The sequence below is a fragment of the Sciurus vulgaris genome, assembly GCF_902686455.1.
Source record: "Sciurus vulgaris genome assembly, chromosome: 5".
Classification (NCBI taxonomy): Eukaryota; Metazoa; Chordata; class Mammalia; order Rodentia; family Sciuridae; genus Sciurus; species Sciurus vulgaris.
In genome coordinates this window covers 169,995,982-170,023,511 of record NC_136465.1, presented here as the reverse complement: position 1 = coordinate 170,023,511, position 27,530 = coordinate 169,995,982, and the positions used below count along the sequence as shown (strand labels likewise).

Here is a 27,530-nt window from a genome sequence, read left to right as displayed (position 1 = left end):
GCAGAAAACCAAGGGCCTTTAAGGAAGCAGCCCCGGTCTGCGGGAATGATACAAGAGCCAGGGTCCCATGGGCAGTGGGGCGCTCCTGTTGGCAGGTGTTATTGCTCATGTCACAGCCTCTGTGTGCCACTGAGCTAGAGCGGCCTTTGATCAGTAAAGCAGAGCACCCAGGAGCATGAGTCAGAGCTCGGGGACCTGGATTAGAGCCCCCTCCGAGGCCCCGTACTGACCACACGAAGCGGCCACACAGCCCTCTGCAGAGTCCTGTCAGAGCTTGGTGACGCTCCAGCAGTGCCTGCACTGTCCTGTGGGAGGGAACTCGGCCCTCTGGCCCTCACTGGTGTCCAGGTGTGAGACAGGCTGGCTGCAGGCGAGCAGCCACGGGCATCGGGTTGCGCTCAGCTGAGGGCAGCTACTGTTGGAGCGTCTGCCTCGCGTGCTGGAGGCCCTGGGTTTGGGTCCCAGCAAACCAGCCAACCAACTTCAGCGCCTTTGGCTGAAGGGTGACTTCAGGTGACTTGCAGGGCTCTGTGCAGGTGGTGTGGTGGTGGCGCCAGAACTTCTTTCCAGAAGCCTGCCCGCCTCCCCTGTGCACTTCCTTTGCAGACTGCCTCCTCCTGAGCGTGTCACTAGAAGGGAAGCCACCGTTGACCTGCTGGAGGCCCAGCAGGTGCAGAGCCCTGGGGAGATCATGGCCTCGGTGGTGTTTGCAGCCCTGTCTCCCCACACAAGGTCCCGCATTGTGACCACGGAGCCTTCGTGCCACGTTTGCCTGGCATTGTGGCAGCACGGCTGATTCTGCAGTGCAGCTGCTGTCTTCCTTGGCGGGCGAGGCCCTGGGCGGGGGTGGCCTGGCACAAAGAGCCCCTGTGGCCTGCGAGTAAGCGGCTCCCTGGTGCCACCGAGTGGGTCAGAACCACTCCTCAGCGTCTGTGCTGCTGTGAGCAGCCGTGCGGCCGCCCTGCCACCTGAGCTGTTGTTGCCACCGCACTCTGCTTGTCCCCTGGATAGATGGGATCCTCCCACAGAAACTCGGAGCCCCCTAAGCCCTTCCTCAGGGCCATCTGTCCACCAGCCAACAGGCCTGTCCTAAGGACCCTCTGTCCCCTTTTGCTGTGCTGCCAGCTGTTTCTGAACATCTGGCTCCGTGGCACTCCCTACATGTGTGCCCATGTGTCCTTGGCATTTGTTGGTCTGGATTTCCTAGAGTGTGGGTTTTCTCAAGCCCAAGAACAAAGCTCAGTTGTTTGGCGCTCCTGGGATGACCTCACTGCTCTCTGGCCTTCTGTCTTGTCCCCACCCATCACTCGCAGGGACACCAGAAGAGGTCCCTGGCTGATTCCCTTCCACAGTCCCAGGTCCACGGCTGCCAACTCCACATGTGGGACTTCCTGATCTCTACGGGAAGACAGTCATTGGAAGGGGAAGTGGCTGATCATCCAGGAGGAAAGGAAGGCCTGGGTCCCTTCCTGCAAGCCCTTGCCTGTCCGCACTCAGTGTCCTTCTCCTCACGCAGACCAGTGTGTGGTTGGTGGTGCTACCCTCAGTCCTAGTTGCTGCTTAGAAAATTCCAAGGCCATTGCCTTTGACCAGTGCCTGGGGAAAGCCTTTGTCTTCACACCTGGTTCCTGTGCGGGCCTTGTCTTTGGGTTCAGCCAGAAGATCTAGCCTCATTTTGGGGGGACTGGAGAGGGCACAGGTAGAAGGGCTGAGTGGACAGCAGGGTGCAGTCCCTCAGGGTGGCTACTCATGGACGGAGGGGCGATCTGTGAGCAGCGAAGCGTAGGCGGCCTGTGTGAGGAGGTCAGGGTGGAAGGTGGGTGCCAGGGAACCAGCTTCCTCTGCTACAGAGGCCAGCGCCAGCTGCCTTGAGACCTGTGTGTGCTCCCACTCAGCCTCGTACCTGTGACCCTCAGTGGTCCCTTCACTGAGCCAGGGCTGCAGGCAGTGTGACACCTGTGTCTATTTTCCTAGGAAGATGGTGCTTGGGTCGCTCCAGCTTCTTAGAGATCCAGGTCCCCAAACTGAGCACCTGCCACCGCATGGTTTGGGGCTCATGTAACTGTCAGGAGTCTGCAGGGTGGTCGGAAGAAAAGCATTAGGAAGTCTATTAGGAAGTGAGCGGCGATCGCAGGTAACGTGGGCTTCCCTGGAGACGGAGGAGCTGCCGCAGGAATGGCTCACCTGCCCGGAGCAGCTCCCCGGAGCAGAGCCACACGGGCACTGTGCTAAGCACTTGGTCTCATCTCCACCTCGTCACCACCCAGTGCAGAATGGACCTCTGCCTGTTTTACAGATTGAGAAATGGAAAGAGAAAGGCCAGCACGCTTGCCCTTGCTGGGGACTGAGCTTGGGCTCTCTGACTCCTGGGCTTGATGAGTCTGTTCAAGTCGGACGTCCTGTATTGGGTGTCTTAGGTGCCTCACATGAAGGGGTTGGCTGAGTTTCCCTCCAGAGAAGCCTAGGCCTTAGAGAAGGCTCACAGGGGTCCCCAACGTGGCCTTTGGAAGCCTCCAGGGAGAGGGGGCTCTGAGCAGTCCAGGGCCCGCTGAGGATCCGGCTGGTTCCCAAGCACCATGAGTGGCGGCTCCACGGCCCTCGAGGGACCTTCAGGGTGGGGTAACTTGGTTTCTACTGAGTTTTCTGGGCTGCAGCTGATGCCTCTTTGTTCACCTCTTGCGATGACAGAAACATCGCTTGTTCTGGGGTCCGAGTTTAGTAGCTGGACCTCTGTCTGCTCTGCTGTGGTCCTGCCTGGTGTGTGACTGTCCACACATAGAGCTGGCTGCTGCCATGGAGTTGAGAAGGCAGAGAGGTGCTGGTGACCCCACCTGCAGTGGGGTGCCTGGGCACACTTTCATGCCATGCCAACGTGGCGGCCCTCTAACTTTTTTTTTTTTGCGGTGCTGGGGATTGAACCCAGGGCCTGTGCTTGCGTGGCAAGCGCGCTACCCACCACGCTACACCCCCAGCCCGCTGACATGGCCTTGACACAGAGCCTCCTGTCCATTTCCTCGCTGTTGAGATTGAGGCTCCTGACCACTCCTGCTCTTTCTCTGCAGACCTACTCAGGCCTGTTCTGCGTGGTCATCAATCCTTACAAGAACCTGCCCATCTACTCCGAGGAGATCGTGGAAATGTACAAGGGCAAGAAGAGGCACGAGATGCCGCCACACATCTACGCCATCACAGACACCGCCTACAGGAGCATGATGCAAGGTGAGCCCGTGTGGCGGGCTACGGCTCCAGCCGCGGCCTTGGACACCCTTACACACACTCACTCCCATTCGCTGTCCCGCTAGCTTGGCGGCTGGCGTGGGGCATTGTGTGGTGGCTGGCATCACCTGTAAATCATCGTATGGGGACCGGGGCCAGGGCTGGCCAGAGGACACATTTACGTGTTGGCAGCGCGCTACTGTTCATCCCGGGCTGCTGGCGCGGTCCCCTCCCTCTCCTCCCGGCTCCTCCTGGTTCCTCCCTTTCCTGCGTTCTCCCCTCATCTTACCTTGCTCCTTCGCCATGGCTGGAAATGTGCTTGAGTTTTGTCCATCTTTGGAAAAGAGGTGTGAAGCCTCTGGGGCGTCCACACCCCTCTGACTTGTCCACGCTCCCTGGCTATTAAGGTGAAGTGTTTTGGATAACAGGGCTGGACTCCCACCTGGTTCTGCCTCTTGTCGCACCCCTCGCCCTGTCTTCCGGCCCACAACGCGGCCAGCTGCGCTGGAGGCCCCTGGTTCCTGGCATTGGAAGCCCTGGCACTCCGGAGTTCTTGTCTGACTCCCACCCCCGTGGGGGGGCTTCCACCCACTCCCCTCCTGCAGCCTCCCGGGGGCTCCTATCACGGTCGCCTCCGCTAGTGACTGTCTCCCCGCGCTCCCTGCCCTGTGTGTGGTGGTCGTCCACCTCCCTGGCCTCTTCCCAAGGCTCCTTTGCATGATGGCCTCATCTGCTGGAGGGGCTCCCCCAACACTGTGACTGAGAACTGGCATCGTCACCCAGTTGCCACCAGCTGCTTCTGCCAAGCTTCCATTTCTCCAGGCCTGGCAAGCTTGGCACGCTGCTCTCTCCCTCCTCGACTCCCCCAGGTCAGTCAGGACTTCTGTGCTTTTTTTCTTCCACCACTCCTGACCCAGGCCCCCACCTTGCCCCCCGAGGCCCTCCAGTCCCCAGCTTGCACAGTTCTTGGCCCGCGCTGTCTGTGGTCTCGGCACCTCCATGTCACAGAGCCCAGCCTGGTCCTCTGTCTAGAATGCAGGTCATGCTCTTTGCCCCAGAGGCCCCACTCGAGCCCCAGCAGCGTGCAGCCCCCTGCACCACTGGCCCCTGCCCCCTCCCAGCCTCGGCTGCAGGAAACCCCTTGGTTCTCCAGCAGGGCTCTGCTTCGGAGTGCCCCACCTGCTGCTCTGCTGCAGTGCCTGGCAAGCCCCTGCTCCTCTTCCGTTTGTTTTCTCCCTGCTGTGTGGCGTGGGCTCGTGTTGCTTTGACCCGAGCTTAGCCGGTACCTGGCCTGCATCACCCGAACTCAACCTGGCAGCCCGTGATCTCCTGTCTCCTATGGGCAGTGTTTTTACGTATCCCTCTTCCTTTCAACATGGTAGTCCATCTGGGCAGTGGTGGTGATGAGTCTGTGTTAGCAGCTTTGTCCTAGGCTAGTGGTTTCCGCTGGGTCGTGTCTTTCCTGCACCGTGGAGGTGTTTTGCCCTTAGGCTTATGGATCATGTGGGATGTCCAAGTTTGGCCTAGCCTTTGGCCTATGTTCATGTCTATCAAAATTCCTCGCGGAAGCCAGCCCTTTGGTTTTAAAGTAGGATGTCTGTCTCAGAGTGCTAATGAGAACAGTCTGGTGGAAGAACATTCTGTGAGATTCCAGAAGAGCCTGAGTCTCTGTCTCCAGAGGTTATGAGTCAGTTTTCTCTTGGCTGTCTCTTGGCTGGCCTGGAACAGGAAGTGTCCTCTGGGGTCTTTTTGAGACCTGAACTACTGAAGAAGGGCACGTTCCCACACTTGGATCTGGGACCGAGCGCTCATCCAGCCGCTTTTCTTTTCTGCAGTCCCTTCCGACAGCCGCAGCCTGGCCATCTAGCGTGTGGTTCCGGGGGCCTCGGGTGCTGGAGCTGGGTCTTCGGATGTCCTTCAATAACTTGTGGGACTCTTTCCCCAAGATATTTGTCGATTTTTATTTATTCAGCAACAGTAGAAATTTGGCTTGCCTGCACAGTTCTGTGTGCCTGTGTCCTGCACAGGTGGGAAGTACCTGGGGGGAGAGGGATGTGGGGAACTGGAGCTTCCTTTGTCTTGTCCCAGCAGAATGGATTTAGTGGGCAAGGGGGAGGGGGCGGGGTGGCGTTTCCGCCTGGCCGGGACCAGCCATGGGAGTGGGTCTGCAGTGGGAGGCTGAGGTCTGGGCTTGCCTCTGCAGATGGCAGACTCCTCACTGTCAGTCTCAGCAGCTTCCACCTTGCCTTCTGTGAGGCATCGGACTGGCGGTGGCTCTTTAGCTCCCACACTGACCAACTAAGGACGTTTCCAATCTGTTGAGAAGTTCCTTCCCCGCTGTACACAGTGGACCTGCGAAGCATTAGCAGCAGCTCTGGTTCTCGGGACAGGGAGGAAGTTAGTAACAGAAGTTGCTCTATTACAACAAGATGGTTCACTAGTGAAGAAAGTTCCCGAGAGGAGCCTTCGGTTCTTACCCTACATCAGGGTCGCGGGCCGAGCCCCGCAGGCTGCTGAACTCCTCCTCTCCCTTTCGGAGTGAAGTCAGCAGGAGCCACCCACCTGACTTTGGTGGGAAAGAGGTTGGTTCTCTGTCACGAACATCTTAGGAGGTAGGGCCAGATGGTTCCTTTTCTTCTTTTTCTTGAAGCAAGAGTTAGACAAAGCTTTCCTTCCTGAGCTGACTATAGCTTATGACATCCTAGCATTTATTCTGCCAAATAGGGTAGCTGGTGCCTTTGGGGACGGGACTTTGACAAGACAAGCTCCTTGACTTCCCAGGGACTTCCCTGTCTCGTCTGTGGAATGCTCTGGTTGGCCTGTACAGTCCCGCTTTCTGCCTGGGTCCTCCAGTCATTAGCAATAGTATCCCCTCACTTGGAAATCATTCCAGTTTGGATAATAAATGATGTGTTACTCTATTTGTCAGAGAGATAAGAAGAGTGCCCTCTTGGAACCTGGAACTTCCGGAGTAGTTGGAAACTTGACCCCCTCAGGGGTTGACTGGCCTTGTTGGATAAACGGTGAAGGGTAGAATTCCCATACTCTCTTCCCACCTGAACAGCATGGCCCATCTCATCGCAGCTGAAGGGACAGGCTTAGCTCGTTCGCTGGCTTGAGCTCCATGGGTGTGCAGGGCCTCCTAATTCCCTGGGCAGGGCCAGTGTCAGGTAGAGATCAGGGGCAGGCGAGGCCTCCCTTCTCCTCTGCCCACATCCTCCCTACCCTGTGGAACTGTCTGCTTCCCAAGGTCTTTCTCAGAAAATGTGCCTGCTTTTGTTGGAGGCTGGGGAAATGCTTCAGGGGTGCAGAAAAGCAGCGGCCCCAGGACAGGCCGCGAGGAGCCACAGCAGCAGGAAGCACAGATGCCATGACTCCACTCCGGCAGGAATGTGCCGCCACAAAGGCCGCGCTGTCTGCCAGGGAGGCCTGGGCCAGGCCCTGTGCATCCCCATGTGCCTAGGAAGGCAGTGTGGCTTACTGGGGAGAGCGGGGACCTGCGCCTGCATGGCCTGCTGTCACCCTGGGTTGTCCGAGCACCTGCTGTGCACCAGGTACTGTGCACCAGGTACTGTGCTGAGAGCAATCTGGCAGGCAATGGATTCTGTCTGGAGGAGGCCTCTGTCCCCAGAGGCAGGCTCATCAGCTCCTTGATGAGTGTGAGGCTCCCACACAGGCAGTGTGCCTGCTGAGCCTTCAGGGCCACTAGCATAGGGTGGGTGTGGAGAGCCACCCAGCTCTTTAGGTCACTGGGGGGGTCTGGGGGCCTCTTGGCCTTAGCTTTAGGGAAGAGCTTGCCCTGTGAACACAGGGTGTGCTGGAGGAGTACCGGGGCTTGGACGGGATGGAGTGGGTCTCTGCTCTGTCGCCTCCTAACTGTGGCCTGGCCGGGGCTTGGAACCTACGGTGAAGGAGCCTGCGTTTTCTCTCTGCTGCTTGGACTTGGGAAGACTTCCACGAGGCCGGGCCGAGAGTGACGAGCACCTCTAGTCAGGGAAGCAGGAGACTGAGCCTGCAGCATCCTGCCTGAACCACCCCCGTGAGCCCTGCCAACTCCCCATCCTGACCACACTCCTGCTCGCCCAGCCAAAGAGCCAGCTGCTTCCTCCAGGTGGGCTTTTAATCTCCTGAAAGAGACTCCTGGGAGAGTCCAGGGCCTTGGGAGCAACAGGCTCCCAAGTGACTGGTCAAAGCGCCTTCCCCGGGGCCTCCATGGAGCACCGTGGAGCAGTCAGTTGTGGCCCGCAGCTCTATGGCACTTCCAGAAGAGTGCCTTGCTGCTCTAGAGTCTGCTGTCCTGCGACCCTGTCCGCCGTGCTCTGGTGGACCTGGGGAAGCCCTCTCCACACGGGCCCATGGGCCCTGCTAATCCTGGACTGAGGAGGCTGTTTTCTTCCAACCCCTAAGAGAAAAGCACAGCCCTGGGCTGGGGCTGCCTGAGGGCAGCGTGGCCAGGCTTGTCAGTCTTGTTTCCAGAAAACCTTCTGGGAGAGGGATCTGGTGAATAGAGGCTTTTCATGGACAGCTTTAGGCTTCCTTTTGTTTTGCTTTTAATCCAAGCCTGTGGGCCCCTGCTTGGCTTTGGGCTGGCTGAGTGGGAGATAAGAAGAGTGCCCTCTTGGAACCTGGAACTTCCGGAGTAGTTGGAAACTTGACCCAACGTGTTAGTCCTCCTCCCCACCCCAAGACACACAGCACCTGCCCCGTAAAGCCCCTAAGGGCCCAGCCCTCTGTGCTTCTGACCCGCGTGCACAAGCTCCCTCTGGCTGTCCCGCTCCGCTGTGTAGCTGCAGACTCCTGTGGAATTGCGGCCCAGGACGCCGGGACTGGAGGTGGTGTGTTGGGAGAAAGTCACTTTCCTTTTCTGGTCAGATTCCTGGAATTAAGCTATCAATTCAGAACAGAAATCAACAAGCTGGAAGCCTGCAGGTCTCGAGCTCTTCCGGTCTTAGCCCCGGCCGTTGGCCCGGTGCCGACTCCTGTGATAACTCGAGGACCCGGAGTGTTCGTGGGGAGGTGCCCTGCACTCCCGCTGCCTGACTCTTCACGCAGCCTTTCCTGGCCAGCACGAGCTGGGCCACGGGTGCAGGAGGGCCCGGGTCTGGGTTGAGAGGAAAGGAAGCCACATTCTGCCCGCGGTGGCCAGCGTGCCTCTGCCTGGACTGGCCGCCCTCCTCCAAGGCAGCTGGAGCCCTGGGTTCTCCAGGAAGCAGGTCCTGCACCACTGGGGCTCACCTCCTGGTGTCCTCCAAGCGGCTGGAGTCCTCTTAGGGCCCTTCGTGCTCGGGAACCGGGATCCTCCCCAGCATCCTCCCCAGCATCGCCTAGCAGAGCCGGCTTGCTCTGTGTCCTAGTGTTCCTCCCTCCTCCTCCCTTTGCTCCCTCCCTGAGGCCCAGCCTTGGCAGGACTGGGAGCCCTGCTTATTCTCTCCAGGGTACTGCAGCAGCCCCCTCCCACCCGCCTCTCCTTTTCCCCAAGGGGAATGTTGGTGAGAGCCAGGCGGGGCTGAGCCCTGTGAATTTCTTTCCTCTGGCCTGACACACCTGCTGCAGCTGCCTGCCAGGCCGCCTCTCAGAGAACATTCCCCCTGACCCTGCCCTAGAAGAGGTGGAGGCCAGCCAGCCTGGCCCTCCTGCCAGGTGGCCTCTGCAGGGGAACTGCTTGTGTTCTGCTGGTGCATTTTGGCCAAGAGAAGCCTGGTCTGGGGCGTTGCTCGCCCTCTGACGTAATGAAAGTCCCGAGCAGTCCCAGGAGCCTGGTTCATCCTGGTGGAGAGGGCTGCCCTTCCCTTCCTTCTGCACCTGGGGACGTGGGCCTCCCTGGCAGGCTCAAGCCGAGGGCCTCACTGAGGAGCACAGGGGTCATGCGCAGAGTTGCTGGGCCACGTCCAACTGCCCCTGAGTTGGATGGCTGCCAGGTGAGCGTCTCCCTGGTTCTGGGCCAGCTGTGTGCCCTGGAGACGCAGGAGGTGCAGCAGAGTGTGCCCGGGCTGTCTGGGGCTTCATGTTGCCTGTTGACTGCTGGGCGGACAGGCTGCCGGGACTCCGCTCACCCGCTCACCCGCTGACCCGCAGCCTCTGCCGATGGGGTCCTCTGCTGTTTCCCACCCTGTCTGTTGCCAAGTGCCTGTCCCTCAGCTGTGCACCGGGCTGGCTGTGGGGAAGCTAGCAGGCTGGCGTGGGAGGCCTGCCTACCTGTTGGTGGACTGCAGGAGCCCTGGGGACGAGCACCGGCCTGCAGGTGCTCTCGCGGAGGGGAGCCTGGGAGGAGCAGCAGCCCGGCGCCAGGGTGCCTGGCCCACTCTATGACTGACGGCTCCAATAGACTCTTGAGCTTGGGGGACCTTGCAGCCGGTCTCTAGGCCGAGGCAAGTGAACCTACGCTCTCTGAGGCTCCCAGCCCGAGTGTTAGGGCAGAGCCCCCAGGTCTAGATTTGGTCTAGTGCTTTGCATTTTGACCCTCTGACCCAGATTCTGTCCATAGAAAAGGGACTCTAGAGTCTTGAGGGTTGTTCCATTTCTCAGTTCCCAAAAACCAGTGTACCCAGAGGTGGGTCCTGGGGCAGGATCCTCCCACTGTAGCCTTGTAAGACTTCCTCCACAGGAACCACTGCAGGCACTGTCCCTGCGAGCCTGGCCATGAGTCAGTCCCCGGCAGCGGCTGCTGGTGAGCCAGGCCCTGCTCCCTTCCTCCTGTACTTCCTGTTGGGCTGATGTCACAGCTGTGTGAGCCTCGTGGCCTTTTATGGACAAGAATCAGCCAGAGCTCCTCTCACAGAGGAAGTGAGGGATAAGGCCCCGACGCTGTACCTGGGTTGTGTGCCCCGGGTGGAGTACCTGCAGGCAGGCTCCCTCCTCCCACCTGACCGCCTTCTGAGTGGCTGGAGGCACCTGTGCACACTGGGCAGCCACATCAGCTCAGGTGACCTCATCGCATTGTCTTGGTTAGCCTTGGGGCTGAAAAATCAGGGAAGGGAATGGCCTGGTCACTGAGTGTGTAGCTCACGCAGGCCTTTCCTGTGGTTCAGGATGGCTCTGGAGAGCCGGGGGGCTCTGGCTTGTTGAGGACAGCAGTCAGGGTGCCTGCCTGCACTTGCTGGTTCAAGTGATTGTCCCCTCCTTGGGTTGGGAAGGTCTCACTTGAGGTAAGGCTGCCGCTGCTCTTTAAGACTCTGCAGCAGAAGGCTCACAGTCTGTCTCTATGCCCCCCACCTCCAAGATGGGGCAGGGACAGATGGGCTCAGGTGCCATCTGTCCCAGAACAGAATAGGGTGGTCCTTGGTGGCTGTCTGTGCACTGCCCAGGACCAGGTCTCCTTCCGTTTGGAGGCAGGAAGGGCATGTTCAAATAAGCCTTGGTCCCTACAGGCCCAAGTAGCTCCAAGCCAAGACAAAAAGTGGCCTGGACTCTGGAGCATCCTCGTCCACTGAGATAACAGTGTGGGGCCAGGCTGATGGCACGAGTGCCAAGGAGGGTCCCTGCCAGGATGCATGGGAGGGAAACCAAGAGCCTGCTGAGAATTCTAGCCATGCCAACACCAGAAGAGGTGTTCTGGGCTCAGGAGCAAACCCCAGGCTGCTGTGAGAGACAGCAGGACAGTCTCTCCTGCCATAGCTACATTGCATGGTACTGTGTGGCCACATGAGCTGAGATGACAGACTGATGCCTACCGTGAGGTTGCAGGCCCTGGGCAGGTGTGAGGGGCCACTCTTAACTCCGGGCAGGTGGACTTGGGATGCTGCAGGTTGGGCCAGGGTGAAGAAACTGGCAGCGTTCCTTCCTGGAAGCCCGAGCCCAGAAGAGGTTTCTAGCAAAGCAAAGCAAGGTTCCTTTACAGTGTGTTCAGGCTGTGTGGACACTGGTAACTGAACCTCAGGAAAGGGAGGTGGTGGCTCGGTGGGGCGGAGGTGGGGATGGTGGGCTGCATGGGGGTTGATGAACCCAGCCCTGGGGTTTGGGAACCTGGAGATCACACAGCTGCTGTGAGTGTGTTCACGTATGTCTGCACGTGTCCATGTGGTGTGCCACGTGCACCTGTGGACGCGTACCTCTGGCCTTGAGCGCATGCACACGGGCACCTGTGTGCCCAGGCCTCTTGGGGACAAGTCTGCACACGAGTCCCCGTGTGCTTGCACCCTGCTGTGCAGGCCCTCCTGTGGGGGGACTCTGACTCCTCCTCACACGCTTAGAGGAATTCCAGCCATCCCCGGGACTGGCTTGGGCAGCTCTGGGAAGACGGCTCCTTCTGGAAGGGATGGGAATGTTTCCTTTTATGGTAGTGTGGGGCGGCTGCCGCTCACGGCCCGTCAGCACGCGCAGGTGCATTCTTGCTGCCTGTGGAGCGGTGACTAAACATGCCCGCGGCTGGGCAGGCCACAGGGAGCTGAGTGGGGAGGGCAGGCCCCGAACAGCCCTTGCCTGTCACGGCACTGTCAGAGAGACGGATGAGAACCGGTCTGTGCTCCCCCTGCCTTGGTCCCTTCTGTCATCCTTCCTGTCTAACCGAGGCTCGGCCACACTCCAGTGTCTGGCCTCGACGGACTCTGTTTAATGGGAAAGATAAGACTGGGGGGAGGAGGTGGCCCGGGCCCTCCCCAGGGCTCCCACTGGAGTCCAGTGTGTGTGTGTGCGTGCGTGACCGTGCTCCCCGGCCCCCTCATCCTGTAGATGTGTCTTGAGGGGGCTGGGAGGAGGCTGCAGGGGTCGCTGTGGTGGTGTGGGTGAGGCCTGTTCCTCTTGCTGTGACGAGAGTGAGTGCCCAGCCCGGGCCTTGTGGAGAGCTCGCTCAGGGAGGGTGGTCAGTGCCTGCTGCATCCCAGCACTGAATTGGCCTCCCTAGCCACGAGCCGTTCTCCCGTGTGGCGGAACCTGGGCCCTGAGTGGGCCATGGCAGCCAGGGCGAATCCTGTGGTTTCATCCGCACCCTCGTTTCCTGCCTCTGAGAAGCCAGTGGCCACCCCTGCTCCTCCGCTGTTCCTCCTGCAGCCCTGACGCTGCCCTGGCCACCCTGTCGCAGCAGCTTCATGGTGGGAGGTGAGGAGGCTGCTGTTTGAGGAGCTCACTTTGACAGGTGCCGCGGCAGGGCCACATGTCATTTCTTCCATGGACAAATCCTGCAGGGGAGTTGGTAGCACGTCTGCTTTGTGTTAGGGAAACGGATAGCCAGGATCACACAGCTGTCTGCAGCGCAGACCTGGAGGTGGCCCTGCCGATTCAGGCCGCTGATGGCCGCGGGGTAGGGGAGTGCTGCGGTGTGGGAGAAAATGGGGGAAAGATGAGTTGGTGATTCAGCTGCTGCTGAAGATTGGACACCCAGCACTGACCTGGGCCAGCCAGGTTGTCCTTGAGCCTGTCCATCAAGCTCGGCTTCCAGTGTGGGCACTGCTGTCCCCCTGGCAGAAGGAGCATGTTTATATCCTTCCTTGCTGAGCAGTTCCCGTGGGCTGGGGATCTTTGCCAGAAGTTCCCAACACTAGGCCCGAGAACAAGCTGTCACGGACGCTTGTCAGAAGCAGCCCTTCTTCTTTCCAAGTTCCCTCGAAAGTGACACCACGGAATACTTTGCATGCGCTGGTCCATGTGTGTCATGGATGCTCCAGCTTGGAGAAGCCTGTGCGGCTGCTCCCCACGCCAGGACTGACCATGGCAAAGCCAGGCCTGGTCGGGCCCTCCTGCCCTCCCGCTCAGCCACATTCCTTCCTGCCACAGGCCCGTGTCTGCCGGCCCAGCACAGCAGTAGACACAGAAGTGCTGGCTGCACCTTGTGCTCAGCACAGCAGCCTCTGGGAGCTTTCCAGAGATCTGCTCTCTGCAGTGTGGGAGGAGCAGCAGGCCTGGGTTTCCTGGGTGGTCGGCAGTCTGAGCTCCTGAGGCTCGGCCGCGTGTGAACGTCCTCGTCCAATGAGGCCCACAGTCGGTCGGCCTGTCATGGTGGTGGCGAGGGTCCTCTGCAGGGGTGGCTTTGAAGTCTCTGCTTCTTGGCTGGGAAATGGGCAGCTCTCCCCAGGCCAGAGGGGAGGCTCCTGACTCTGACCAGTCTAACCAGGTGTCTCCTTTGTTTCAGACCGCGAAGATCAGTCCATTTTGTGCACGTAAGTGTTTCTCTGTCCGGGTGCTGGGGCCTGTCTCCACCTGTCTGCTCTCCTCTCTGCTCACCTGTCTTTTCTCCTCATTTGTTTTCTCTCCCTCTTGATGGAACCCAACCTTATTCTTGAGGAAGGAATATTCTCACCCTGCTAGGAGCCAGGTGATGAGTCCTGTTCCTGATTTAGGCTCCCTTCGCTGCCCAGGGACAGGAGTTAGGGTCATGTGTCTCCTGCCTGCTTCCACAGGCTTCACAGGAGCAGGTGCCCCGGAGGGCGGGTCAGGGGTGTTCGTGGTGGAGCAGGACCGAGAGTCTAATCCACCAAGTCCAGTGGGGACCGACCGGCCCTCCTGAGCCTTCCAGCAGAGTGCATTCCCTCCAGCTCTGAACAGGCTTTCTTCACCTAGGCTTCGGTTGACGCTGGTAACCTCTGAACTTGACAAAGAGGTAAAGAAACCCCATGGCCAAGGGAGTTAATGGTCAGGACGCGCCTTCAAATGAAGTTGCAAAGGAACGTGTTAGTGCCTTTGACCCCGAAGTCAACAGCTGCTGCACACTGATTCCTAAAACATTTGGCAGCAAAGGCTGCCAAGTGACAGGGCAGGCAGCAGACATGAGCTAACTTTTGACCAGCTTCTGGAAGGCCGTGGGAAATGGTCTGAGTGAGAACTGCAGAAGTTAGCATCTCGTTGACTGTCCCCTTCTCTGCCAGTAGTGTGGCTCCCTGTGGACTCCCAACATGAGGGCAGAATGGTAGATAGTGAGCATGCTGTAGAGGGACAGAGGCCAGGGAGGGGTCCCGGTCTCACCTGAGGACTTGCTTGACTCTCTTGCAGGGGAGAGTCCGGAGCAGGCAAGACAGAGAACACCAAGAAAGTCATCCAGTACCTGGCTCACGTGGCCTCCTCACACAAAAGCAAGAAGGACCAGGTGAGTGCCGGGCCGCCCTCTCTTCGGGGCCTTGGGAGGGAGGATGGAGGACTTGATGGCGGCTCCCGGCGAGGATGCTGTGGGGAGTGAAGCAGAGGCCTGCCCCGCCTTCGGAGGTGGCAGCACAGCACGGTCCCGGGAGTGGCCTGGTGGTGCCAGCCCATCCTGTCCTCAGCCTCCCGACTTTCCGAGTTGCTGCGGAAACCGGCGCTGTCCCGGGGTCTGCTTAGCGGCCCTCTGGGCTTTGCAGCTAATGCTGCAGAGATGCTCGAGGCTGGCTTCTCAAGTCGACGGAGGCTCTGAGGACCTCAGGCAGGCCCACCTTGCGTCCCCGTTCTCTTCCTGCGGTTGAGATGCCTCTGGGTGGGCAGCCCCTGAAGGAGGGTAACTGGAAGGTTGTCTCACTCCCACTTCTCTCCCTCTCCCTCTTGGTGGACTTGGTGACCCCAGCGGCGTCCTGGTAGGTGAGCTGCACGAACTGCACGTCTGCACCGGAATGCGTGTGCCGCCATCGTGTGCCCTTTTCCGTGGTTTTCCTAAGCAGCTTCTCACTCCTCACCGTTGTCACTTTCTGCAGCTAGAACTCTTCTCGTAGGCTCAGCTCACTGTCTTGCAGGAGGGGCTGGGTGTGACGCACAGTGGCCTCTCGTGCACTCTGAAGGGACAGCCCTGCAGATCGGGTTCAGCCTCCTCACCTAGCTGTCCTCAGACTCTGGTGCTGCCCAGATTTCCACACAGCGCATGACACCTGTCGTGTCCCGTGCAGCGGACAGTGTTGCTCTGTGGAGTGGGTGTGTGCTGTCCCCTGGCCCTCGCGCTCAGTGATCTGGCCTGGATGTGCCGGCCGGCCCCTCACCTGCCACCTCACTGCTGAAGCAGTGCCACAAGGCCCATGTGGAGTTTCCCAGGGGCGGTCAGTCTTCAGCATGACCGAGGGCACTCTTACACTCAGGCACACCTAACTGCCCCGTGCGAGTGCCCGCAGAGTCTCCTGCCACCACAGTGGGGGCCCTGCTGTGCTGTGTGCCGTAGTCCCACCTATGTGGAGGTGCCTGTCTGCATGTGGACCCAGCGTCCTTCAGAATGGCCTCGTGCACAGACTTCTGGAGTTGGGCCAGGAGTGACTTTTCATGTGCCAGGCTTCCCAAGACTTTCTGAGTCTTTTTCCATGGGGCGTCAGGAGTTATATTTAGAAACTAATAAAGTCTCTCTCTTCCCTCCTCCACCACCATTTTCCATTCTTTTTAGGAGGCCTATTTTAAAACCAGAGCTGTAAGGTTAGGAGTTCTCTAGCTGTGGTTTTCCTTCTCTGAATTTGCAGTAAAATTCATTTCCCAGCTATTTATTGAATGCTTGGTATGTGACTAGTTCTCGGCAGGGTGACACTGGGGTCCCTGCCCTGGAGGACGGGAGATAGGACCACAACTAGAGAGCAGTAAAAGAGACCCACGTGCCTTATGTCTGGATCTCCGGCGGTAGCTAGGAAGGTGGCCCCGAGCACTCAGCCAGACGACCTGTTGCGGAGACCAGAGGGGCTGGTGGGAGCAGAGTTGTCAAAATCTGGTGTGTGGAGGGCACCCTGTCCTGGCTCTGCATCTGGCTGGTGTGGTTGCACACAGGTTGCCCCTGGTGTCCACTCACTGCTCCGGCCCTGAGTGTTGAAGGCCCTTGGCTAGTTGGCTGGTTTCTGCGCTGTGATTTCCCACCTGCAGCTGGGTGTGAAACACTGGAGATTCTTGAGCTTGGTTGGCTGGTCCAGTATTCAGGGGTGTGTCCTGGGTCTCTGGGACAGAGCCCCCCCTCTCTCACTTGTAGTGACCCAGTTGACCATTCCCAAACCACCAGACACAATGTGTAACTTCGGCCAGAGCAGCAATTTGGCACAGCCGAGCTCAGGTGGAGGGTCTGTAGGGTGGACTCCCGTACGACGAACGGTGGCCTGGGACCCCTGCACTGGCTGCCGTTTTTTAGTGCAGTAGTTGGAACCCGCCAGCAGAAATCCTGCTGGCAGAGCCTCTCAGAAGCCGGATGGGTCAGCCCGGACTTAGGGACACGCACTGTCTCATCATTTCGTGCTGTAGACTTCGCTGAGCGAGCCGAGTCTGATAGAGAAACCCGGCTCTGCCGTCCCTGTCTTCAGCAGGGAGCTCTGCTCCACATCCAGGCTCTGCTCCCAGTTGGCCCCTGGTCCCATTTCCACAGCACTCGCGTGGTTCCGAACGGGCCTCAGCTTCGCCTCCAGCAGGCGGGCGCGGACTGGGGGGCCACACTCCTGTTTGTCTGCGGAAATGGGAGCGGCTCCGCCAGCCTGGCAGCCTGGCCTGTGCTTTGACAGGAACGTTTCCATGGGTGGGAAGCAGCTCCCACCCAGATCTGGCTCTGAGGGCTGCCTCAGCCGACTTCCCAGAGGCCCCTTCCAGGCCCGCCTGAGGCTGGGTGGAGCCACTGTCCAGTTACCACATGGAGCCTGCTGTGAGGCGGCCTCCAGCCCCTCAGCCTGGCCCTGCTGGCCCTCCTCGGTGCAGGGCACCCCTTACCCATGTGGCCCTCAAGTGAAGGCTTCCCCAGCCTGGGAACAGTCCTGGCAAGGACGGCCGTGGAGGAGGCGGCTCTGCCCGTCCCTGGACCGCCGCTGGCTGTGGCAGACCCCAGGCACCCTCAGTGCCTGCAGGGGGATTTTGCTGGCGTGCCACAAGGCTGGGGGCCCTGCCTCTCAGGAGCCCTGCTGCGAGCTTCCCTCATCGCTCCTAGGCTGCAGTGGATCCCAGAACCTGGCTCCCCCACCTCGCCCGTGCCTGTGCCTTCCCACCGCCCAGGCCTGAGTGGCTCCTTTCTGAGAGGGCTCCGGCTGTTGCGGGGAGTGAGTGTCTTGGTCATTCCCGCGTCCGCGGTATAGGATGTCTGTCTGTTTCCAGAGTTGATCTGAGTTGGTGGGTTGGAGCCCCCACGTGGGACTGGGGCAGGTGGAGGTTGTCACGGTGGCTGGCAGGTAAGGTAGGGAGACTTGAACTGCCTGCCTGCTTTGCTGGGTGGTAGCTGCTGCCTTGGGCAGCTCATTCTTCCCCCTCAAGCTTGGCTTCCTCTTCTGTGAGACGGGGCTCCTCCCTCTCGCCCCCCCCCCCCCCCCCCCGCACCCCGTACTGCGAGGATGCAGGGGCGAGAAGGCACGAGGTGCCTTTTGTCTGCCGCCCAGCAGCAGGGCCTACCCTGGTGAGCAGCACAGACCCAGGGTGGCCCTTGCTGAGCCCACATTCAGATACCTGCTGTGGCAGGAATAGGTGTGGAGGTGGCAGGGCAGGGGTCCGGTAGGGACAGTGAAGTATCAATGAGGATGGAGATTAAATGAGCTCATGCCTTTCACCCTATGAATAGGAAAAACCTGGAGATTAGCAACAGGGGCAGGCGGCAGTGTCCACAGTCCGTCTCTGCTCGGGGAAGGACAGTGCCACCGTGTCCTTTCCTAGTCCACATGCTGCTTTAAGCACATGCCCCTGAGGTCGGGTCCTGGAGCCTCTGGAGCCCCTAGGGCTGCTGCTCATATGCTTCGTGGACATGCAGACGTGTCAAGATTTCCACAGGCCCCTGAGCAGTGGAGGAGCCTGGCCAAGGTCGCGCGGCGGCTGCCAGAGCCGCCGGAAGCCCCCATCCTGGCACGTGGGCTGCAGACCTGGCCCTGCTGCATGGTCGGCAGGCGGGAAGGCCTGCGCCCACCTGCTTGGCCTCCACCAAGCCCTGTCCTTCGCAGGGGGAGCTGGAGCGGCAGCTGCTGCAGGCCAACCCCATCCTGGAGGCCTTCGGGAACGCCAAGACCGTGAAGAACGACAACTCCTCACGATTCGTGAGTAGCAGGCCTTCCTCAGGAGCATGGGAGGGTCAAACCTGGTGCTGCTGGTCCCTGGGGCTGCAGGAAGGCCCCTCAGCACGGACCTGCCTTCCGCCTCTATCCAAAGGCCGTGAGTAGTCGCTTCGGCCTCCTCCACTAAAGGCGGGGAGAGCAGCTAGGGAGCCAGGAGTCGCCTGTGGCTCCCGAGGCCAGATGGCACAGAGGGGGCACCCCAGTAACAGCCTTCCTGCCGCCCCTCTCAGAGGAGCTGCCAGTCCGCAACTCGGGCTTCAGGCGGCGTGGTGTCTCCAGTTCTGTGTGCCACGTTGGCTGGGCACGTGGGAGCCTCTTGGCTGTCTCTCTTCTGCCCGGACCTACTGGATGCAGGAGCGGGGGCTCCTTGCTCCCCGGCTGGGGCAGAGCCTCTGATCTCTTGGTCTTCCCTCAGGGCAAATTCATTCGCATCAACTTTGACGTCAATGGCTACATCGTGGGTGCCAACATTGAGACCTGTATCCTTGTGGTCTAATTGAAGTAGGAATCGGGTCGTGGGGGAACTAGCTGTCACCAGAGAAGCTGGCCCTTATTTCGGCACTTCCCCCCGACGCCCCCTCTGTGGAGTTGGGAAGGACCAGGATGAGCTTACTGAAAGCCCAGCACAGAGTCAGGAACTTACTGGCCAGACAGGGTTCTACACGGATCTGGAGGGAACCATTAAAATCCTCCATCGTGATCCCCCGCTGTCTGGGTTGCCGCTGCTTTGTGTCTCCCCTGCACCAGAGTCACGGCCTTTGCTCCTGGGGTATTCTGCTTTCCAGTCACTTGTTAGAGGGGACCCTTTAAGTAGAGCAGGCTCCCAAGGGAACAGGCCACTGTATCGGACTGGCTTCAGTGCAGCACCGAGGTAGCCAGCCTCCCCCTACCTGTGTTGCTCCTCAACTCTGCAAAGATCTTCTGGAGAAATCTCGGGCCATCCGCCAAGCCAAGGAAGAACGAACCTTCCACATCTTCTACTACCTGCTGTCTGGGGCTGGCGAGCACCTCAAGAGTGAGTTTCGTCCTGGTGGGGCCACTGGGCATTGCGGAGGTGAACACTGGGGCACCGTGGAGAGGAGAAGCAAGAATGTCTTCCACCCTCCCAGCTGCCCTGAGGACGGGCCTCGCTTCTGAGCGTGCACTGGAGGGCGGGGCATGCCACAGGCACAGCGGCACACCAAGGCCTGCCACCCTTCTGTGCCCATCTGTGCTGGTCCGGCCGGCTGGCAAGTTGGCAGTGCTGTCACCCTGCAGTTCCAGGGCATCCTGGCTCGGAATCTGCTCCCCATTTCCTGATCTCTGAGGTCCAGCATTGGCGGAAGCCTTGGCTTCAGACCCTCACTGACCTGCCCTTGCCCTCACCCCCCACAGCTGACCTTCTGCTGGAGCCATACAACAAGTACCGCTTCCTGTCCAACGGGCATGTCACCATCCCTGGGCAGCAGGACAAGGACATGTTCCAGGAGACCATGGAGGCCATGAGGATCATGGGCATCCCAGAAGATGAGCAAATGGGTAGGGACTGGCCCTCCGGGGGGCGGGCAAGGCCGGTCATCATGCCTTCCAGGCCTCAGGGCAGGGGACAGACCTGGGAGAGCGTTCTGCTGGCTCCGATGCCCAGGGGCCCTGCTGGAGGGGCCCTGAGCGTGTGGGCTTTGTTCCCAGTAGCCCCACAGGCGCTGGCGCCACTGCTGCAGCCCTCGCTGCCTGGGCAGAGTGCAGCAGAGGCGGGGGTGGGCTCGGGTTGGCAGAGCCGGAACGAATAGCAGTGTGGAATGGCCTGCGTCTTCAGGGCCCTCGAGAGACGGTAAAGGGGACCTGTGTCCTCTACCAGCTGGAGGCTGTTGTCTGTGGAAAGATGGGGTTTAGGGAGAAAGTGCTCCAATTTCTAGCCGATTTGGGGGTACAGTGTGCATTGGGGGAGAGTGGAACAGGGTTCACTGTCATAGCCACAGATAATATGTGATGAATGGGCAAGGTTGTGTTGCAATAAAACTTTATAAAGTGAGCAGTGGGCCCAGGGCTGGAGGCATGTCCTTCCTCAGCTTCGGAAACGTTGGGAGTGCTGACAGCTGTTGTCTGAGCATAGGGCTGCCCAAGCTTGGGTCTGTAAGGGGCCTTGGGGACAGAGACCACACTGGCAGGGAGCTTGTGAGCCCTCTAGGGCAGCTGGCCACCACATGCCATACACTGGACCTGGGGCCTGGGAGCATGGTGTTCTGCTGGCCTGTTGCTCAGGATCCCTGGGGAGTGGCCACCCAGTCGGGAGGCTTCCTGCAGCCCTTGTCTGCTTCTGACCTGCCTTTGTCCCCCAGGCTTGCTGCGGGTCATCTCGGGGGTGCTGCAGCTCGGCAACATCGTCTTCAAGAAGGAGCGCAACACCGACCAGGCGTCCATGCCTGACAACACAGGTGAGCGCACCGCGGCCCTCACCGGAAGTCAGGGGCTGGCGCCCAGCTGGGGAATTGGTCAGACCCCAGACCCTCTCTTTAGCTTTGTGTTGGAGGTTGTGTATCCCTGCGTGTGTTTTGTAGAGACATAAAATTCCCGTGAACGTGAGCCTGCTTTTTCCTCACAGAATAAATATCAGAATGAGCTAGAAAAACTGATCGTGTGGATCAGGGGTTCCCTCTGAATACAGGCCTCTCCTCTTGGTTACTGATACAGCAGCTTCTGCTGTAGGGCCAAGTAGCACGAGTGTCTGGATTGTGACCTCACGTGTGTTGTACCTGGCATGGCCTCGCCTGTTCCTGTGGCGTGCTGCACGTGGCCTCACTGAAGTTTTTCAGTCTTCACGTGCTCTTCTTAGGGTCTCCAAAAAACCAAATAATCGTCTGTGGTACTGGAGATGGAGCTCTACCACTGAGCTGAATCCCCAGCTCACTCTAGTGTGAGTCAGGGTCTCTCTGAGCTGCCCGGGCTGGCCTTGAACTTGCAATCCTCCTGCCTTGCAATCCCCAGCACTCTAAAGAATTTCAGAGGGGGGGGCATATGACTTGTACAGGGTACTTCTGGAGGACCCTGAGCTCTGTGCCTCTGGCACTAGGGTGGGCCTGTTTTTGGGTAGGGACCCACTTTAACACTCCAGTGCGGGACCTCCAGGTAGAACCGCCTGTCCTTGGGGCTCGTGGGGGTAAAGGATGCCATGTGTGCTGGCCTGTGCTGTGTCCTGCTGAAGAAGGGCCCAGATTCAGTTGTCCTGCTGTTGATTGCTCAGTTACCTCTACAGATTTCTTCCTCTCTGTTTGCAGCTTGAGCAGAGGGATTCATTATTTCGGGTCTGCTTACCTCTCCCCTCTTTCTTCTCTTTGAAAATTTTAGCTGCCCAGAAGGTGTCCCACCTCCTGGGAATCAACGTGACTGATTTCACCAGAGGTATCCTCACCCCACGCATCAAGGTGGGCCGAGACTATGTCCAGAAGGCGCAGACCAAAGAACAGGTATGTCTGCTGTGTCTGGAGAGCTCGTGCTGCCTCTGAGCTGGACGCACAGCAGCTTGGTAGAGGCCTGTTCTGCCCATCGGCCACGGGAGGCACTTGTACTTGAGTTCCTTGGCTCCCCGCAGAGCAGAGCCGTATCCCCCCTGGAGAAACAGAGGGATGGGCTCATGCCTGGAGCCACCACTGGACCTCAGAGTTCCTCTGCATCCAGGCGGCGTTTAGACTGCCTGGGCCTTGGGGACAGAGGCGTGTTCTAGCCCCGTGGAAGTCGAGGCTGGGGTGTTTCTGTAGCCTTACTCCCACTGCTGCCCTCCTCTATGTGCTGGGGTGGGCAGGGGTCTTCCCCTTCTGACCTGCCGACGTGGGAGCCCAGGTCCCTCCCAGGCCAGACCTCCTCCTCCTTCCTTGGGATTTCTGGTTTGTCACGGCTGGTCACGGGGGTCTTGAGGTACCAGTCCCATCTCTCAATACCTGGAAGATGGCACCTATTAACCTTTTCCCAAAGGCTCCCGCTCTGGGTGTTGACAGCCTGTGGCTGCATCTGCAGGTCCACCATAGGAAGGATGAGGACATGGTGTGCAAGGACAGTGTGCATCACCACTGCCGGCCACCCACCTCCCTGGTCTTTTAGGAGAAACCTGAACACTGGGAAATGCAGTCAAGTGTCGGGGAGTGATACTGGCCAAATTGTAGTTACATCATGTGTTGTGAGCGTGTCTGAATGTGTTAGAGTCCCATCAGCACGATGATGCACAAGTTTAAAAATAATAAAGATTTAAAAAATAGTGGAGGGAAAAAAGAGAAATGCATGAAGTTGAGAGGAAAGGAAAAGTACTGGCGTGGTCCTGCCCATGGTGATTGTCGTGGGCAGCTATTTTCTGCTAGCTTTTTTTTTTTTTCATAACTCAGTTGTCACTCGGGTTTTTATTATTGAGCTTTTCAAAGGTATATAGAGCAAGGTAGAGTAATGGAAAGACCCCTGTGCCTGTCAGAGAGGCATTTAATAGTTGCCTCCCTCCCTCACTGCCCATCCTGTTTGACCATTAAAAAAACAGCTGTACTGTTCTGAAGCGGATCTCAAGCATCTTATCACTCCTCTAAATACTTTATCATCTCCCCATTTTATTTGGAAAGGTCTTTTGTCTTCACCTGCTGAGCCTGTGTGGGTTGCTTTGACTGCTCGTGGTATAAATAACACCATAGTGAATATCCGCATGAAGCTTTTCCCCTTTTCCATATTTAGGGCTGTTTGCTCGGGAAGGTCCCCAAAGTGGAATTATTGGGGTGTACAGGGCACACAGGGGTTTAAAACTCTGACACTATTCCCTGGGCATCGTCCCCAGGCTGACTTTGCCATCGAGGCCTTGGCCAAGGCCACCTATGAGCGGATGTTCCGCTGGCTGGTGCTGCGTATCAACAAAGCTCTGGACAAGACCAAGAGGCAGGGCGCCTCCTTCATCGGGATCCTAGACATCGCAGGCTTCGAGATCTTCGATGTGAGTACCCGCCTGGCTGTCTTGGGTTCAGAATCCTCTTTCCCCTGGTCCCAGCTCTCTGAATTTGCCACCTCCTCCTTTGCGCGGGGACGCCAGTTGGGAATGTTGGAAGCTACACAGGAGCATGCGCATGGCAGCAGAAACGTTGGGGAGCACAGGGCCTCAGGTCATGCTCCTGGGGGCTTCATGGCAGGTGCTTCCTGTTTCTTTATTCTTCCAACCAGTATTTATTAGGCTGCAGGATAAGACGCTGTCGCTGCTCACGACAGCTTTGAGTTCAAGGAGGGGAAACTGACAGTTCCTGCAGATCAGAGGGTGGTTTGTTGTTGTCCGTGTAGTTTTTTTTTTTTTTTTCCTTCCTTCCTGTGGCCCTGGGACGGAACCCAGGGCCTTGCGTGTGCTAGGCAAGCACCACTGCGCCGCGTCCCCAGCACAACGGGGGCTCTAACCTGGCATCTGCACTGGGTTTCAAGGGACCCATGAACTCTGACTTGGAACAGATCACGTCTTTGCTTTTCACGAACCTCTCATTGAAACTGCTGCTTTTTAAAATTGAGTTGAACCAAGTCACATAGACCTCAGTGGCACTAACAGTGCTTGTGGTCTGTCGCCAGTAGAAATGGGACGTTTCCACGCTGTAGTCCGATTGGTGCTAAGACTGCACTCACCTGCACGTCAGCGTCTTGGCAGTTAAGCCTGTGGCTGACTCCTGCTCTCAGGGAGTGTAGTGTGTTTCCACAGCACGGTTTCTGGAATTACATTGAACATGACACCTTCCCTTGGCGGTCCACCTTGTATGTTTTACTCCACCTTGTATGTTTTACAAGATCACTCTGAGAAGCCCTCTCCAGACTGCTGGGTGGCACGGGAGGGCCACATGGAGGTGGCGGGGGTCTGCGCAGGCGCTCCCCTGGTCCTCGCGGCTGTGGCCTGACACTTCTCTCCTCCCTGCAGCTGAACTCCTTCGAGCAGCTGTGCATCAACTACACCAACGAGAAGCTGCAGCAGCTGTTCAACCACACCATGTTCATCCTGGAGCAGGAGGAGTACCAGCGCGAGGGCATCGAGTGGAACTTCATCGACTTCGGCCTCGACCTGCAGCCCTGCATCGACCTCATCGAGAAGCCAGTAAGGCCCCTTCTGTGCCTGGCCCTGCGCCGGCTGCGGCAGAGCCTCTTTCTCGCAGTGTAGTGCCACCTGGAGGATAAGCCTGGGCATAGATCCAGTGCCTGGCAGGCCTGGTCCCCTCAGAGAAGAGGCTCTGGGCAAGCCAGGGCTGGTGTGACTGGGGCCAGCATCCCGCCTGCAGCTCCAGGAGACCCCCGGGGTCCACCTGGCATTCCTTGTCTTAAAGAAACAGTCCTGCGGTTGTGAAGTGGGGCCCTGTCCTCAAGCGTTCTCGCTGGCTGCACAGACGCCGCAGGCCTCCCCGGCTCGGGACTCATAGCTGGGTGGTCGTGGCATGGCGCTGGCCATTGAGACTGGCTGGGGCTAGAAGCTCTTCCCCTTTCCAAACTTCCAAGCAAGTCACGTTCTCACTCTGGCCAGTGGACTTCGGGTCACTTGAGGTCCAGCTTGGGGTGCTCCGTAACGAGGTCCGAGCTGCTTCTGCTCTGGCATCACCTCGGGAACAGTCAGACTCCTACACTCAGGTCCCTCCCACGGACACCCGAGCTGTCCAGAGACACATTGGGCAGAAGCCAAGTGCTCGTGTTGGAAGCCCTGCAGAGCAGGGCGGTGGGGCCAGCGCAGCCTCGAAGCTGCTTTGGTGATGGTCATGGTTTTAGTTTTGTCTTGTTTTTATCCAACGAGAGCATTTTATTAATCACACACGATGGTGTTTGATGTCTGTCTTCATCAGCTGGGTTTTCTAGTTATCAGGAACCCACCTGGCTCTCAGTCTTTTCCGGCCGTCTGCAATCTCCTAATCTGCTTCAGTGTCCAGTAAGCTGACAAGCCTCAGGCCCTGTTTCTCAGGGGACCATGCTAGGTACCCTGTCACCTCTCCATGCACTGTGTGGACATAGTCTGGGGGGCAGACTCAGAGTGAGGGGGCCTGAATCCAGCTGCAGCCACCTGCGCAGACCCTGCATACTGTGGCACCGGGGCGGTGGGGCTGCTTCTCGTCACAGGCAGCAAAGTGGCCAGTGTACACGCCGCCGTGAGAGATCTTGGGTTAGGGTCTCTTAACCACAGTGAGACCCCGGAAGTTTGGTTTTTTTCCAAGCTGGAGCTCTTGTTTGTGTGTCGTAGCAGCTGAGAACTGGCTGCAGAGTCTGTTGCCAGGAGTTCAGCCTGGAGCTCGTAGGTGGAGCGCTCTCGTGCTGTTTCCCGTGGAGCGTGGCGCCTGCCTCGTGTGGTCCCGGGGATCCCCCTCACAGGCGCTGGCTTCTCGCGATCGTGGTGGGGTGTTTCTCACGCGTGGCTAACGGGTGCTGCTCTGTGCCCCCTCCAGGCGGGTCCCCCTGGCATCCTGGCCCTGCTGGATGAGGAGTGCTGGTTCCCCAAAGCCACTGACAGGAGCTTCGTGGAGAAGGTGGTGCAGGAGCAGGGCACCCACCCCAAGTTCCAGAAGCCCAAGCAGCTGAAGGACAAGGCCGACTTCTGCATCATCCACTATGCCGGCAAGGTAGGGCGAGCCCCAGGGAGGTTGGTGGTCGCTGGGAGTCCCAGGGAGGTTGGTGGTCGCTGGGAGTGAGTGGGCCGCCCTGGGCTGGGGCGTGGCCCAGGCACCATGTCTGCCTGTGACTCGCAGCATGGCGTGGCTGGTGGCGTTCACAGCTTGCCCTGCTGCCGCGTGCTGGCTGACGGCTGTGCAGTTGTGAAGCCACCCTCCAGGCGTGGAGGCGATGTGGCTGTAAACTGCAGTCTTCATTAGAGCTCTGCACTCTTGAGCTGGGCGACTGGACAGTTGCTTGATTTCTCTGAGCCTTGGTTTCTTCGTCTGGAAAATGGGGCGGCTACCTGGTCCCATGTCTGATGTGAGCTTGCTCCTCAACCTCAGCACCGTGGGCAGATGTGCAGTTCGAATCATTCTTCATCGTGGGGACTGTCCTGCACACAGGGCAAGGTGTAGCAGCACCCGGCTTGTCCCACCTGAGGCAGTACCAGCCTCCCTGGCTGTGGCAGCGGCTGTCTCCAGACATTGCTAGCATGTCCTGTTGCAAGGAGCAGGACTTGCCCCCACTTCAGAGCCACCCTGTGGCAGGAGCTGTTGGCATTGCCAGGCTGCACAGCTGGTGCCTGGTGGACCTGTCCTCGGCACTTCAGGCCTCTCGTTCCCGGGGCTGAGACTGGGCTAGCTGAAGCCGTCTGAGTGGAGCTGTGACTGGTTTCTCAGCAGGCTCTGCCCCTGCCCTCAGGTCTCTGAGCAGTCGCAGACGAGCACGACGTTTGGGCAGGGCTGGGCTACGCCGGGCCTCACCACCCGTCCTCTCCAGCAGAGCCTGTCTGGTCCCTATGGCTGCCAATGCAACTCCAGTGCCCATGAAAACCCCAACACCACACAGTGCCCGGGGCGTTCCTCAGTGAGGGGCTCACGGTCTCTGTCCTGCAATGTGGCACCTTCTACTCCATCCGGGGTCCTGCTCCGCGAGATCAGCTCTGCTGAGGCACCTGGCTCCAGGGCTTTGTCCTCTCCAGCAGGCATGCCCTGACCCAGGGAAGGAAAGACCAGGCCATGTGGGCCTCTGTGTGGACTGCTGCACACCTGTGCCAGCCTCTGGCTGCAGTGAGGGTTAGGAGGAGGGAGGCCAGGATGCTTGCTGCCTCGTCACTGTTGTTCTGGGTTCCCTGGAACTTCAGTGAAAATGCGATATTGTATTACTTGTGTTATTAGCATATTTCCAAAAAGGCAAGCCCACAACGTGTGTTGAGCATGAACATTCCAAAAAGACAAAGCAAAACTCGCTTGTCTTATCCCACTAGAAAGAAACACAATTCAGATTTTGTTCTACATCCTTCCAGGATTTTTCTGTATGTTCATATTACCTCAAGAGGGAGGTCAGTGTTCTGCCACGTGGCTGCAGCTTCGTCTTCCCAGCACCCTGTGGCTTTTGGGGTGTTTCTCTTGCCCGCTGCTATTCCAGCACCACAGAGCACGTGTGGCAGTTTCTTGTGGCCTTGGCCATTTACCATTTCCTTTTGGGAATAGAAGAACCAAATCAGAGGGTCTTCCCAAGTTCTGACTTTTCTACATGGGCTTGCCATGTCCTGGGAGAGGGTGTAAGAGCTCCTGTCCCCAGAGCAGCCTGTGACCGGGACCCTGACCTTGCAGGTGGACTACAAAGCCGATGAGTGGCTCATGAAGAACATGGACCCCCTGAACGACAACATCGCCACGCTCCTCCACCAGTCCTCCGACAAGTTCGTCTCTGAGCTGTGGAAGGATGGTATGCCTTGTGTCTTCCTCACCCTGCCTCCTGGCTGTGGCCGCCGTCTTCCCACCTCTGCAGTGGGCACAGCCACCAAACAAGGGCCCTGACACGAGCCAGTGGTGTGTGTCC

General features: G+C 58.8%; 1 protein-coding gene across 1 annotated transcript in view; it reads left to right on the top strand.

Annotated features, from left to right (window-relative positions):
- MYH9 (myosin heavy chain 9) overlaps nt 1-27,530 on the top strand; it is a 78,518-nt gene that overhangs the window by 30,336 nt on the left and 20,652 nt on the right. The window contains 13 exon segments of the mRNA XM_079142239.1: nt 3,063-3,219; nt 13,280-13,307; nt 14,137-14,230; nt 17,976-18,068; nt 18,502-18,565; nt 19,003-19,101; nt 19,461-19,604; nt 20,405-20,500; nt 21,411-21,529; nt 22,873-23,025; nt 23,980-24,153; nt 25,481-25,654; nt 27,302-27,416. Coding sequence (XP_078998365.1) covers nt 3,063-3,219; nt 13,280-13,307; nt 14,137-14,230; nt 17,976-18,068; nt 18,502-18,565; nt 19,003-19,101; nt 19,461-19,604; nt 20,405-20,500; nt 21,411-21,529; nt 22,873-23,025; nt 23,980-24,153; nt 25,481-25,654; nt 27,302-27,416 — 1,510 coding nt within the window.